Source organism: Zonotrichia leucophrys, chromosome 3 (assembly GCF_028769735.1).
Source record: "Zonotrichia leucophrys gambelii isolate GWCS_2022_RI chromosome 3, RI_Zleu_2.0, whole genome shotgun sequence".
NCBI classification, from domain to species: domain Eukaryota; kingdom Metazoa; phylum Chordata; class Aves; order Passeriformes; family Passerellidae; genus Zonotrichia; species Zonotrichia leucophrys.
The window spans coordinates 87,693,236-87,708,121 of NC_088172.1; the positions used below are offsets into that span (position 1 = coordinate 87,693,236).

The 14,886-nt window shown below is 42.5% G+C and overlaps 1 protein-coding gene across 5 annotated transcripts in view; it reads left to right on the forward strand.

Moving 5' to 3' along the window:
• Positions 1 to 873: 873 nt before the first annotated feature.
• The window catches only part of MARK1 (microtubule affinity regulating kinase 1), a 57,563-nt gene continuing 43,550 nt past the window's right edge, over positions 874 to 14,886 (forward strand). For 2 of the 5 annotated variants that reach the window (XM_064709158.1, XM_064709160.1), the window contains exon 1: positions 5,703 to 5,941. In XM_064709158.1, coding sequence (XP_064565228.1) covers positions 5,927 to 5,941 — 15 coding nt within the window. In that variant the 5' untranslated portion in view covers positions 5,703 to 5,926. Of the gene's footprint in view, positions 1,224 to 5,702; positions 5,942 to 14,886 lie in introns of those variants that run through there. The other 3 variants (XM_064709162.1, XM_064709161.1, XM_064709159.1) reach the window with 3 other exon arrangements.

Consider the following 14,886-nt stretch of genomic DNA (forward strand, 5'->3'; position numbering starts at 1 on the left):
TGGTCAGACATGAGCGGAAGGATGCACTGCACGGTCTTGTTGATCCCATTTCAGCTTCAAGTGGGTAAAGGAGGCTGGCGGGCTGGCTGAGGTGCACAAATAACAGGGTTTTACAAGCCTCCAGAGAAAGCATGAATTGCAGACTTGAAGTTGTGCTAGAGGCAGAAGGGCTGCCCCACTGCCCTTCCTCATACTGTTGGTTACCAGAGAGAAAGGAGAGCCAAGGAGGGACAGCTGCTGGCAACCCATTAGCCACTATTAGCGGTCCCAGGACCCGAAGGTCTCTGTCCCACAGTCCACACGCCCTCCCCTCGGCGGGGCCTCACACCTGCCCCACAGCAGCACAGGCCGAGTTGGAAGGGACCCACAAGGACCATCGAGTCCCACTCCTGGCTCTGCACACGGCAGGCCTAAGAACCACACCATGTGCCTAACAGTACTGTCCTAAAGCTTTGTAACGCTCTCAGGCTGGTGCTGTGACCACTTCCCTGGGGAGCTCATTCCAGTGCCCAACCGTTTCCTGATATCCAACATGAACCTCCCCTGACTGAGCTCCAGGCCATTCTCTCGGGTCCTGTCACTGGTCACCACAGAGAAGAGATTAGATCCTGCCTCTTGTTGACTAGGAGATCCCACTTCACTTCAGCCCAGGGCGCGCTCCCGCCCGGCCCCCACCCAGGCTGGGCCCGCCACGGATCCGCGGCCACCCCGGCGCTGGCGCCACAGCACCGCCCGCCCGCGCTTGCCGCGCCCGCCCGTACCGCCCGGCGCTTCCTGCGGCGGGGCCGGCGGCGCGGGGGCGGGCAGGGGGAGGAGGCGGAGGAGGGGAGAAGCGGGGACGGGAGCGAGGCGGAGTTGGTACCGCCGCCGGATGCTGCGAGGAGGCGCCGCGGCCCCCCTGCGCTGCTGGTCTCTCACCTGAGCGGGCAGGAGGGCGGGGAAGGAGGAGGAGCCGGCGGCCGAGCTGCGCGGAGCCCGGCGGCGGCGAGGCGGGCGGAGGGGCAGCCAGGCGGTCGGGCGAGGCGATGGCGCCGGGTGCGTAGCGGGCAGGAGGCCCCGCGTCCCGCCGTGTGCGCCCGGCTGCCGGCGGGGGTGGCCGGCGGGCTTTGCCGAGGCCTAGGAGCGGCCTCTCCCCTCGGAGCGCCGGGCGCGGCTCCGCCGCGGCCCGCACGATGTCCACCCGCACGCCGCTGCCCACCGTCAATGAGCGGGACACGGAGAACGTGAGTGTCGCGCCGGGACCCTTCTCCCTCTCTGGCTTCCTTCGCCTCTCCCCGGTACCGGGTGGCGGCCCGGCCCGTCGTGCCGCCCAGGCCGAGTGCCCCAGGGGCGGGCGGGCCGCGGCCGTGCCGAGCGCCGGGCCAGCGCCGCCGCCTGCCCGCGCCCCAGGTTCCTCCATGCGGCGCTGCCGGGGCGGGTCCGGCCCGCCGCGCTCCACGTCGCCCCAGCCCGCCCGCGGCGCCGGGCCTCCCGCGGGGAACCCTCCAGCAGCCCCTTCCAGCCCTGTTGGGCCGGGCCGGGCCGGGCTGGGCCGGGCTGCGCTGCCCTTATATGTCCTCGGCTGTCGGCTCACGCTGGCTGCGGGCCCCCGCCGGCGAGAGGCCTGTAGCCCCTGCGGGCGGCAGCCGGGGTGCCCCGCCTTAGGGCGGCCCCCACACACGGCACCTCCGCGCCTGCCTTGGGATTGCCACTTGTGGGCTGTCTGACAGCCTGGCCCTTGGCCTTGCCTTTCCTTTTGGGGTTCAGCGGTACTTGCTCTTTGTTCGGTTTGCACCTCCAAGACGGTCCCTGGTGTTGTTGTATTCCTTCCTCTGCTTTGCTTTGTGTTGCCTCTGAGGGGAGGCTGTGGTCGTGTCCTTGGTTCTTCCCGAGTTCATTGTATCTTCCTTTGTGCTCAGTTTAAATATTTTTGCGGTCCTCCCTGCTCCGCCCGGACTCGATGGAGTGTTCTCTGCTATAGTGGTCTTTCATAGAAAATAATCAGAATTGGCCATGATGGACGGTGTACCTGAGGAATGCTGGACCATGTCTGGTCCTGTCCATCAGTGGTGACTTCATAGTAGTGTGGGAGTTGTGAAATTTTCCTCTTGGGCGAGGGGACCAGTGTTAAAAGCACTATTGTTTGAAATATGTATACTTAATTACCTTTTGGGGGGGTGGCAGAAAGGAGGGGGAAAAGGAGTCATAGGAATATAACACATGCAGTCATACCCACCTTCTATTTGTGTGGAAGGTGATTGGTAAGAAACGAAGGAAGATGGCCTAGTGGGGTGAAATGGGTTGAAGAAGGTGTTTGTTTGTAGTGCATCAATCTATTCTATAGATATTCTGGCTAGTAGCAGGAGTTCCTAAGGTTTCTTACAGTACCAGCCCAAGCAGTAGTGCCTCCTGAATAGGTTACTGACTGATACGAAACGAAAAGGGAATGTAAGAAGATGATTTGGAAGACAAAGGTAACAGAAAGAGATAATATAGCTAGAGAAGTGAAACCCAAGTGTAGTGAATTATTATAATGAGCTTTTAGTATCAGTCACTCAGTGGAAGTTTAATTGATAGAGCAATATCAGACTTATTACTAGTAAAGCAAATAGATATGTTTGGTCTCTCCTTACTCTTCATGGACTGATGGGTTCTGTTTTATTCTAAGAACAAAAGCAAGTCCTTGGGATGAAAATTTTGATTTAATTAAATGATAAAGTCCAGGTTTGCATGATACATGTTACTCATGAGTCTCTATTTCAAATGTATGTAGGAATATAGATGATAGGAAAGGATAAGAAGTATTTATGCATATATCCAGTGATACAGTCCATAAGACTTGCAAGATTTGCACAAGGCAAATGGAAATGTTTTCAAATATCATCATCTTTTATGGAATGAAAACGTCAAAGTGTTGGTCATTAATTTAGAAAATATTATGCTACTCGTGAGTGCTCAGTTTTGAAACCTAAGGAATACTAAGTGTTAGTTTTTTATTGTAATTTCGGAGAGTACATTGGGCATCTGAAGCACCTAGGTTTGTACAGAGTATCAAAATACTTAAAGTCGCACATTTGCTTCTGCAAACTTTGGTGTAAGTATGAAACCTTAAACTAATGAGTATAATCTTCTAGCCAGATAAACGCCAAAGATCTGTGCAGGTGTAAGTTCCCCAGTCTGCACAGAGTCACTCCAGTGCTGTCATTAGTGGGCGTCTTTAGGATTTTGGAGCAGAGACCTTGAGCTCTGCCTGTTGGACAGCCAGTGGTGTCTCTTACGTCAGACCTTTGGCTAAAGTGGCAAATGGAGGATGGAGGAGGAGTAGGTGGTCCGTTGCTGACTTCCTGATCAGCAACATTCCTTGATTTAAAATGGGTTCTGTGAGGGTGAGGTGAGACTCTTAAATTACTTTTGATGTGCTTCCTTCTAATGGACTGGGGAACTGTTTATGCTGGTGGCTCATGATGGACAAAGTCAAGCTAGCAAGCTCTGAGTAACTGAGGTGGTGAGAAGTTGTAACTAAAAGGAGAAGTAATTGGGAAGAGTGAGGAATTAAGGAGCTGGTAAAATGTCCATCTTTGTAGTGCATATTTCCAGTTCTCTGGTATGTATATTAGCAAAGCTGTCCTGAACAGCTCATGATGATCTTCAGGAGAGGCTCTTTTCTTCCACCTGGTGCTCGTGGCCATCTCGCAGTGTTGCTGCATTGAGTGACTCCCAAGGGGCAGACTGGGCTCTGTGTGCGGAGAGAGCTGATTGATGCTTCTGAGTACAGCCCTATGAGTATGTCCAGCTGTGCTCTGCACATGGGCTGAGGCTGTTGCATGAAATCATGGGCAGCTACCCTGCCACCACCAGCCCCTCTCTTTTGGCAGCTGCTTTAGGTACTTTGAAAGAGAAAACAAAATTTTAATGTGTGCTTTTCTCAGTGAGTGAGCAAGCATTTGTGTTATCATTTGAAAAAAGAAATTATAATACTGTGTATAGCACCTATACATTGCTTGAGGAATTACAGGAGTTCCTGGTAGGATGGGTGAAAAACTTGCTTGTTTCCATAATGCTTTTTGCCTCTTGTCCCACAGTGCCCTTTGAAAATATTTTAGAAGGGATAAGATCAGGCAGCATATTACTTTATCAAGTCTTATCGGAAAGCTGGAGTGAAAAGAACAGGAACCGGCAGCAAGGGACCGGCAACAGGTGGAGAGAGCCAGGGCCTGGGAAGCATCAGTGTGTATGTAACTGATAGGCCTGCCCTGTGGAGCTTTGCACTCCTTTTCTTTCCCTTTTTTGCTATTCCTGACATCTCCCAGTGCTATGCTTTGTTTCCCTAGCATATGTCCGTAAATACTTTTCACTGGAATTGTTGTTTCTCGTTCATGAAAGCTGTGTTTAAGGAAGCAAAGTCGATTATGATTATCAAACACTTATTCTTACTAACAGTTTATTTGGAATCTTAGGGAAATTATTGGGTGGAGGGAGTACTGTATTTTCATGTGTATTACTGGATTTATTTTTTCAAGTGAGGGGTAAGAGCAGTATGCAAAATAATAATTTTCCCTATGATTTGATTTTGTACATGTAACTATTTACAGCCTTCTCTTGATACATTTTTTGTAGACTGTGACAGGTAGTATGTCACTGCAAACAATTGCATGTGGCGTTAGTTTGGGTGAACTGAGATTCCCATCTCTGTGTTGATGGAAAAAGAGAAGAACAGGAATCAAAAGTTTTGAGCTAGAGTATCTCTTCTGTTTTCATTGAGTTGGTATTAATTGAGGAAAGAGGGGCTTTTATGTTTTTCCCTTCGTAATATGTTGCCTTGTATTGTGTCATTTAATTGAGGAACAGTTTTCCTGAATCAAAGCAAAAGAGAGGAAATACATAGGTAATATGCTCTCTTAGATGTTTTTGGAAAGCTGTGTTTAAGAAAAGACTCGGAGATTCAACAGTTGGCTCTATACTACTTGCTGTATATTACTTTAAGTTAATAAGAATGAGAATGCTGAAAGCAGTTTGCTTTTTCTGTCATAAGGACCTCTTAATCTGACATAAGAATACTTTTTTTTTTCCTTGTATAGTAAGTGTAATTTAATCCTTTGGAGATATTACTGCTATGTGTGAAGGTATTGCTCTTTACTTGTGCTGTGGTTTCACCTCTCTAGCTAAGTTTTAAGGTATTATTTTGTTTTGGTTTTTTTTTTTCAAATACCTCAAAGTTGTTTAATTCTGCTGGAGGAATCTGGCATGTTTACAGTGGAAGAAGAAATGAATAAGGCAGGACTGCTGGATGATAACTCTGGCCAGAGTCGTGGTGCAGTGTGGGAATTGTGGTTTGTTTTACCTAGGCAGTGCTGTGTGAGAATGATTGAGATGTCGTGGCAGGGGAAGTTTTAAGAAGGATAAGCCAGTGACATATGACCATGTGATTTGCTTCATTATCATACAAATAACTTTGACACATTCACACCCATTTGTGGGTTAGCTACCGGACAGTGACATCTCAGATGCCAGCTCAAGGGGTGTGGTTAAGGATGCCCTTCTGACAGGGGAGCCTACGAGATAGCTGCATTTTAAAGAGGAAAGAAGTTGAAGAGGGCAAGAGATAAGAGGATAGAATGAAATGGTCAAGTTGGGATGATAATGATTATACCATGTTTAATTTCTTTCTGCTGTTTTTTTTTTTTTTTTCCTTTCTGGATGTGCTTTTGCACAATAAGAACACATGGTTTTGATTTGGACAGAGGGGGCGTGGGAGAAAGTATCTGACAAGAATTCTTTCCTCCAGTGCCTTAAGCAGAAGAATGGCCTAATTTCCAAGCCTTATGGGTTCAAGAGTACAGCTGCATCTTTCGTATCCACAGGAGATGGACTTGAGCAAAGTGAAGAATGCCTGAGTTTTCTCCTTGAGAGTTTATTTTCCTTGATCATAAATACACCATTAGGTTCTATGTTTGTTGAAACGGTAAGAAGAGAGTATGTCCTCCTAATCTTGTTTTGAAGGTTCTTGTGTTTTCTCTATGCAGATATTCACTTGTTATTTTGCTTCACATATGGGCTGAGCTCCTGTGTTGTGGGGGTAAAACATGTGCTGAGCTAGAGCCCTGTGCATGGAGAGAGCAAGGTTTGTTTGGAAGTTAACCTTCTGTGTGGATCAGAGAGAATAACGAGACCGGCAATACACACGGTTACTTTCATATTCTTCATGTAAAGAGGAAAATTTTGGTACAAAGCACTGAAAATGTTCATGATTCAGTGTTCTTTCTAAGCATCGTGAATGAGTATACAGTGTTAAGGTTCAGAAAGAGTTAATGCAGTTTGCTTGTAGTACTTGTTTCATTTCGTACTTCATGGGGTTTTGAGGTTCATAGGTAAACATAAAGTTGGATTGTTTGTGGTTGGTGTTCTGAAAACTGTACTTACATGGTCAGTGGACTTAAACACTGAACTAGAACAAGAAGAATATGTTCTGGGAAAACTGACCAGTGGGGTCTTTTCCATTGTATATTTCTGATCCTATGGACTTACTGTTTATATTAAGAGAGATTTAAACTCTGCATTTTAAATGTTTCAATCATCATTAAACGCAGGAGATTATTTCCCCATGATAGCTGATTACATTTGCAAACTAATGTTTCTGCTATAAGTGTGTTAAGTTTCTACCATCACAATTGCTGTTGCTCAGAGGAATCTCCTGCCAGCTTTCAATTGTTATCAGTAGTTTAAACACAGAAAAAATAGTGACTAAATTTTTAAGTGCAGATACTGTGATTTCTCTAAAATTATATTCTCAATTAGTGATTTGTAGTTGTAGAGTTTTTCTAGTTCTCAGAATTTAGATAGACCTGACTGTACTATCTTACTGATGCTTGAGAGAACTTTAAACAGTGTTCCAGTACAGCAGATTCATTAAGAAACTATCCAGTAAGGAGATGATTTTACAGTTAGTGTGGAGCTAAAAAACTATAGTGTGTCTGAAGCCTGAAGACAGGCTTCTTACAGATTGCCCTACTCATGGCTTGAGAGCTTGAGCAAACTTTTCATATATTGCAATATCAGAGAGAAAGCATTTTATCACTTCTTTTCAGATTTTATCTTTTAGTAACTTCAGCCTGTCCTTTATTTTAAAGTACATGTTTACAGTCTGTGCTGCCCTCCAGGTTAAACATACTACTTATAAGCTGCTGCCGACAGTGACAAGTTTCAAATACAGCTTATTTATGTTTTGGTCATGACACCATCTATTTTTTTTTTGTTGTTGTTGTTGTTGGAAACACAATGCTTGCTTTTTGTGGTCGGGTTTGTTGTTGTGTTTTTTTAATCTTTCTGGAATTTCAGAATAGGCAAAAAATTTTTGTTAGGATTTCACAATTTTTTTCTGGCTCTTGGTTCTTGAATGTTTACTGTGCTCTAAACAGTGGTAAATTAGGAAGAAATGTTTTCCACAGTTGACTGTTTGTGAAAACAGCTATGAAAACAGGAAAGTTTCATCAAAATATTCACATTGTTCAGTGTAATGAATATAATGCATCTCAATCTGAGTTTTAATAAGAAGCTCTTTCTCCACATCAGCTAGCAAGCCTGGTTAATTGTTAGCATTTCTCTGCTTCTTTCACATTGTCAATTAGCTTTTCTTTGGTGTGTTCTCCATGCTCAGTGCTAAACCGAGCTTTAAATTGGGCCAGTTGTATTTCACATAAGAATGAATCATCTTTGTTTTTCTGTGAATAACTTAGTAAAATAGCAAAATCAAAGACTTGTTGAGGTCTCAGGGTCAGTTTGAGACTTCATAGCTGTATGTGATGATGCAGCTTCGATTGTTTTAGTGGGCATCCTAGTGAATCTAAGGTTAAAAATTCCAAGATGATAAGATGGCCCTTGTTTTTAAAGTACATTTCCCTGTGACTGTTTCAACTTTTATTTCCTAAGTAGTGACCAATCATGCTGTAGCTATTGCAGGAAAATAGTTGAAGGCAAGAGCATTTGAAGCCACACTCTGTGCTTGTCATAATCCTGCTTCTTTTTTGATCTGGGATGGCAGTTGGAAAAAAAAGTTTGGTTGGTTGGTTTTGGTGGTGGGGTTTGGTTTGTTGGGATTTTTTTTGGTTTTTTTTTAACATAAGCATTTCTTTTTCAGGGATTTCTTTTTTTGTATGCTTTCAAAGAAAACAGCAACTTCTGCTGAGAGACATATATTCACAGCTGTAGGAGGGTGCTTGCACAGTTAAATTCAGCTGGGCTGCAGTTAATCTTAAAAGTAATCAGCCAGACATGCTCATGGAACACTTCCACAGCTTAGTGTCTAATGATTGATCAATAGTTGTATTTATGTGAAACCCAAAAGCACAGGTTTTTTGGGCATCTCTGTCAAGTGAAAGTCATTGTTATGCTACAATTCTCCATCGGATCAGGACAGCTGATGAACAGTCACTTCACATTGCTTAAATCCTTGTGGAAAGCAGGCTGTCTTGCTGGAGTGAATGTGTTTGTGGGTTTTTTAAGCTCTTCTATTTCACTGTTGCATATGGTTTCAGGAAAAAGTAATTTTCCTTTTTTCATCTTGCTGTTCCTATGCTTGTGGGACACCTTAGGTATAGGCTGTGATGTGAGAATGAGAAGTGGTCTGCACTCCACTTGTTTGGTTGGCAGGCATGTACCGTACCATTAAGATGACTTTTGTAGAGAACCCTTCATGGCTGTTCAAGATTTAAGTGTTCAGTACCAGTGGCTTCTGTCCATTTATGTGTAAACTATTTCAGTTAGCAATGTTTTATAAAAGTGTATGCTTATTACAGAGACCTAAATATAAAGTACAGCAACACAATGTGTTGTGAAGATAAGGGTTCGTTTTCTTCACATTTGCCTTCTTCAGAAAGAGGACTCTTACAGTAAGCTTTAGCCAGAGTAATTGTTTATATGTCCAAGTTGTATACCCAACCTAAAAGAGCATTGAATGGCCACACACTGATATGTGTATCACAGCCATAATGATTTCTGAGGTAAGAGTTGTTGCACGTAATGGAGTTTTACTGCGGTCACAATGAATCAGGTTTGGGACTTCAGAGCAGCCTCTGCCTTGTTCACTGTGGCCCTACTGAAGTGCTAGGAAGAGGCAGAATATGCCTTGTTCACTGTGGCCCTACTGAAGTGCTAGGAAGAGGCAGAATAATTATCCTGGTTTTTGTTTAAACACCTCTAGAATTCACAAAAGTAGCAGAATTTTAATCAAAGTAGAGAATGATGTCTGAATTTGATATGTGTTTCAAGTGATCAGTCATAAGGAGTTTTGTCCAGCTGAGTTGCAGAATGGTATTTTAAATATGTACAGTTGGGATATGTTGACTAATAAGACAGAACTTTACTTCACCTCTGATGAAAGCACTTGTGTAGAACATCAGTGTTCACGTAGCTGAACATACAGAGTTACTGGATAGCCCATGGCAGTCTTTTGCAAAAGCAGATAATGATAACATTACTAGTGACAAAGTCTAATTGCTTTTGTATTATAAATTAAAGTAGTGCATGATAACTTTTAAAATCTTAAGCAGGCACAGAATTAGGCAAGGTTGTTAGAGAGAAGTGATATCTTTCATTAGACAGATGTGGTTGAAGAAAATAGATAAGGTTTGGATAGTAGCAGGGCTTGCTGGCAAGGCTCTTGCCTAAGGTGAGACTTGTGGTAAAACCTGTAGTGCCTGTGCTGTGCTTCTGCAGGAGGTCCACACCTCACTGTGGTGCAGTAAAACACACATCTCCTTGTAAGCAGAGGCTCAGCCTTAGTCACTGGGGAAGAGTACTATTTTAATCTCTCCTGGAAGGTTTCCTCCTGGAGTCCTCCCTTCCCCACTGTTGGTTCTTATCTTTTTCAGCTTAACTCAATGCTCAAGAAGAAAGTAAGAGAAAAATAAAGTAAAACATCTTTTACTTGTCTTCAAGCAGCCTTTTTTTTCTGAAGGGAGAAGGCCATTTATTTTTAATCTTAAGGTTGTCACATAAATAATTTCTCTTATTTAGTCCCTCAAAAATGTGACCAATTTAATTTTAAACCTGGTGCTAATCTATAACTTGCCATCACATCACCTTTATCCTTACATATCCAAAATTCGTCTTTGCAAGATTCGAACTGACTCTGTTGATTAATTTGCTGGCCATTAAATCCCTGCAATTTGCTATAATTTCACATTCTGGCTCCCCCCACCCCCCCTTGTTTTCTCCCCCATTTTGCTTACTAATGTGCTTTGTGCTGGAACTTGGCATACTCGTTGCCAGCTTCCTTATGCTTCTCACTCTTTCTGGGACCTTTTCCAGTTTTGCTCATTTAATGACATAAGCAAACCCAATACAAAGCTTTATAAAAGCCATGTAGTTGTAGTGCCTGTTTATCCTTCAAGTAATACCCTTCTGTAGGAATCTCAAGGACCATTTTAATGTGGGAATAATTTGAATTGTAAAGCTAAAGGGAATGAGAACATTCTTTGCTGTTAGTGGACTGGGAAGACCTGTTTCTGTGTTGGGGGCTCTTTCAAATATTAGCAAAAATGATTATTACAACTTGAAATATTCATCAGTTAGACCATATTTTCCTCATTCCACCTTTCCTTCCCTCCACCCTGGTAAAGTTACTGGGCTGGGCTTTCTTCTCTCAGGTAACAGCAAAGAGTAACCAAAGCTTCGTAGTGATTACTTACGCAGGACATACAATTTTATCATGTTCTCCCAGAGATCCTCTCCCTACACTCAGATACGTGAGGAATTTTTAATGGGTGAGAGTTGAGGAGCTGGAGAAGGGGAGGGTAGGGTGTACTGCAGGCTGTGTAGCAGCAGTGTAAATTACTTGTGCTTAAACAGTAAATATCTGAAATTCCTTTTGAGAGTGCATGCTTGGCTTCAATCATATGTATCTTTCTACTTAGATGTTTGTCTTCACTTAAAAGAAGTAGAGGCATAGCTCAGAAATTTAGAGAATCTTATGTGTTAAGAGGAGTCTTGTTTTTGCCATGGAAATTACCTTAGTGTATAAAATGCTACATTGAGCTCTTAGAGAGGATATGGTTGTTTTCCACAAATGGATTACATGTGTAATGTATTTACTCATATCTTGTTCCAGATAATATTATTGATTGGAGGTAATGTAATTCTTTAAAGCATTTGGGGTTTTATTTAGTAATTTTTTTCCAACAGTAATCTGATTTTCTTCCCCCTGCCATTGTAGTAGGGACAGTCTGCTGGTGGTAAAAAAAAAAAAAAAATCAAAGAATGTCTTTACTTGTTGGAGGACTAAAATAGTATTTTTTCCTCAAGATCAGACTCCCAAAGGAATAGCATTTTTAATCATTCAATGCAATGAAATGGGTACAGAAAATATTAATAATACTGTTCTGAGTAGTCTTTAGCAGACATATGTATGGGTAATAGCTTTTCAAACTTGTTTTTCTTCATTTGATATTAAATGAAAAAGACTGGCTGCTTTTTAGACTTCTTTCTTCCAGTGATAGTCATAAGACGCACATGAACAAAGAAAATTTATGAAAGCCTTTTACAGTGTAACTCTTGCTCCATCTGCTGCAGAGTCCAGTGAAATCTTATCCTCAAACCTGGTATGAGCAATGAGGGTTGAGCTAATATAGATGCTAGAATTAGTCAGTGGAAGACATTATTATTATTATCAGAGAATGTATGCCTCCAGCAGTGTTTGTAGTCAGGCTAAGGGAAATCTAATCCCACAGCCTATGCAAAGTAGACTGATAAAATTGCATTTAAAGGTCCTTTTTAGGAAAGATATTTGTGCTCATCCAGTGATTGAAGTATGCTGAGGTATAGTGCTCATATAAAAGTCAAGTTCAATGTTTCCGAAACAGTACAAGATAACATTATTATTGCTGCTGCTATTATTACTGTTGTTATTAGTTTTTTGTGTGACCTTTTGCAAAACTTTGTATTTTGGTATTGTGTGCAAACCTTTTCTTTGTTACTCATTAAATTAATTTCCTAGTGGTGTGTAACATGAAGTTTCACTAGAATTATTTTCAAGTGAGAGGCGTCAAGCCTTCTGGAGTGGTGTAGAACAGACAAAGTGGACTCCTGTATCCATCTGTTTGTTTTCATTACATTCAGGAAATAATTTCTAACCTGAAGAAGCTGAATTAAATGCAGCACTTGAGTATTGGATTGGAATTACAATCAAGTGAAGTGTTAATGGTGCATCAGCTGTTTTCCTAATATTGTCTTGATTTAATTGAAGATTAAACTCAGCAAGTCACGGACAGAGGAAAAGAAGAAAGCAGACGGTCAGGTTTATGGCCTGGGGTTATACACACACACACACACACACACACACACACATATATTGGAATTAAGTGTACCTCCAGTTGTCTTCCTGCTGTTTCTCCAAAACTATACCTGATTTCAGGTCACCTGTTGGGTCATAGGATGACAATAGAAAATGAAAAGAGAAAAATATTGTTGAAAAGAGAAAAATATTATCTTAACACAATAGTTGTCATCCCCAGTGGCTGGGAACATTCTAGTTGGTTTGGTAAATTTAAAGAAAAAATAGAGCTCCCAGCGAGCCTGTGATAATTCAGGGATTGCAGTGCTGCATAAAGGGATATGTGATCATCTTTTCTCCCACGCTGTGTCTTTCCTCATGTTCTAAGAGGTGAGGAGCATTCTGGCAGTGTGAGTGGGAAAGGCACATTGGTGGTGGAAGAGAGAACAAAACATTGCTGGTGGCTCATCCTAAGACCTGAAAAAAATCAGTTGTGTCCATTTCAAATCTGCTTAGAGATGATTTTCCTTTAAGGTTTGGGGACAAATTCTCAGTTTCCAGTAGGGAGGTTTGTATAATCCCTGTCACCTGTGACATTGCCCTCAGGTGCCCATGACTTCCTCTGCTTTTATGACTTTCCCTTCCTTGGGACTGAATCAAATTAGTTCCTGTTATAATATGAGACAGCATCTGATTTGGTAAGGCACTTCAGCTGGGAATTTCTAGGCATGCTGCTCTTGTATTATTCAAACTGGTTTGATGTCCAACTCGGGACAGAATTGAGAGCTGCCCCTGCTAATGCTGGGCTTGAAGGCTGCTGTTGCTGCTACTGGTTATTTGATGTCTCACCATTTAGATGAAGGAGTCTGAAAGGCCCAGTTTTTACAGCCTGCAGGCTGGGCTCCTGTGTAAAGCCCATAGCTGGGGATCTGGGGTTCCTCACCCACAAATTGTCAAGGACTCTAGAGAAGGTAATACAGTTTTTTTTCTTACTGTTGGATTTGCTGCTTATTTTAATGACTGTATTCATTTTGAAGACATACTAGATTTGTTCAAACCCCTAAACACAGATTATCTGACTTGTTTTATTAAGATTTACCTATATATGTGTGTGCATTATTTCTTCCACATTTTCCTAACTTGTTATTTTAGTGGTCTGGGTAAATGCAGTATCTGCTGGTTTTAGTATTTTCTTTGCATCCTGTGATTTTTTTTTTCTTTTACTTCCTTAGCCAAATTATGTTACATGGTCTGTTAAATTTGTTTTGTTCATTCCTTTTCTTGTGCTTGTTTTTAGATCTCAGTTACACTCACGTGTGATTTCTGTCCATGGTTTGAATTCAGCACATTGACATCTATGTGCTGTATGTGTGTGCTTCTCAGTATTCATTATCTGCTGTATCACTGCGTCTTTCAGTGTAAAACAGCTAAAGAAATGTGTTCTTTTTTTCTAGTTCTTTTACATACTTTGCAAAATCTTTGAGGAATATTGCTGCTGTTTGCTTTTCTCCATATATCAATTTATCTTCCTAGTAGCATGTATTTCTGGAATGCTACATTGCAGTTTGTGATCATGAATAATTGAAGCCCAAAGGTTAAAACAGGGTGGTTACACGACTTTAGGAACAAGGGGCGCTGTGGATATTGTCATCTGAGCTCTGTGAGAAGTACACTCTTTGATCATAAGATAGGTCCAAGGGCCAGATGCTGTTTGGACATCTTAAAGTTAAGCATAAATCTGTGCAAGGCTGTAAATGTATTTGCTGAGTTGAAATGTGGTATAGCATTATCCAGATAAAGGTAAATAATTACTACCACTCAACTGAGGGCATTTTATTTGATCTGTTAATTAACACTTGAATGAAAAACAGAGAGCACTCAGCAAAAGGCACTCTTCATTTTGCTGTTTGTTTTGAGTTCACCATGTCTGAGACATTTGACTTGGATACATTGCCTTAATCTTGCTCTGCTGTAAAACATAGTTGGTCTTCTGAAAGCATAAACTAAGCTGAATGGTGTCCTTATAACTTTATCTATGTCTCCCACCATCAGGTCATGCTCTGCTAGCCTGTTCTCAGGAGACAAAACTCTTGTAACTGAATGCTGCTTGAGTGCAGGCTTGCTGTCCATGCCAGCTAAGGTGCTTCCTCCTCTTAGGAAGGTGTTCTGGTTTTCCTGTGAGAAGGTATGTGTTACTCCTCAGAGTCAACCTTGTGTTTATGAAAAACAAAATGTCTGCAGAATGCTGGGTCTGATGAGATTCTGGCTTAAATATGACACAGTGTCTTCCTGATAGATGAGGTCCATTGGACCCTCTGCAGCTCAGTCTTCTGAGGCAAGACTTGTTACTGACACCAGAAGTCCTTGGCTGCCGGGTGGTGGACCAGCACATATTATCAAGCCTTGGAGATGGAGAAACTAAACTGGTCTGCTCTAGGGCAAGAAGCCATGAAAGTGCTCTTCAGGTCAGGAAGGATTCCCTGCCCTCCCTTGAAGGCTCTGTGGAAGGGCTTGAGATAAGCCTTGTTAATCCGCTGTAGATCCATGCTTTCTATTCCCCTCTTCTGTCTAGGCAGCAAGTTGATTTTGAGAATTACTTCTATCTACATTTATTTTGAATGTACGGTATTGTATGAAAGGAA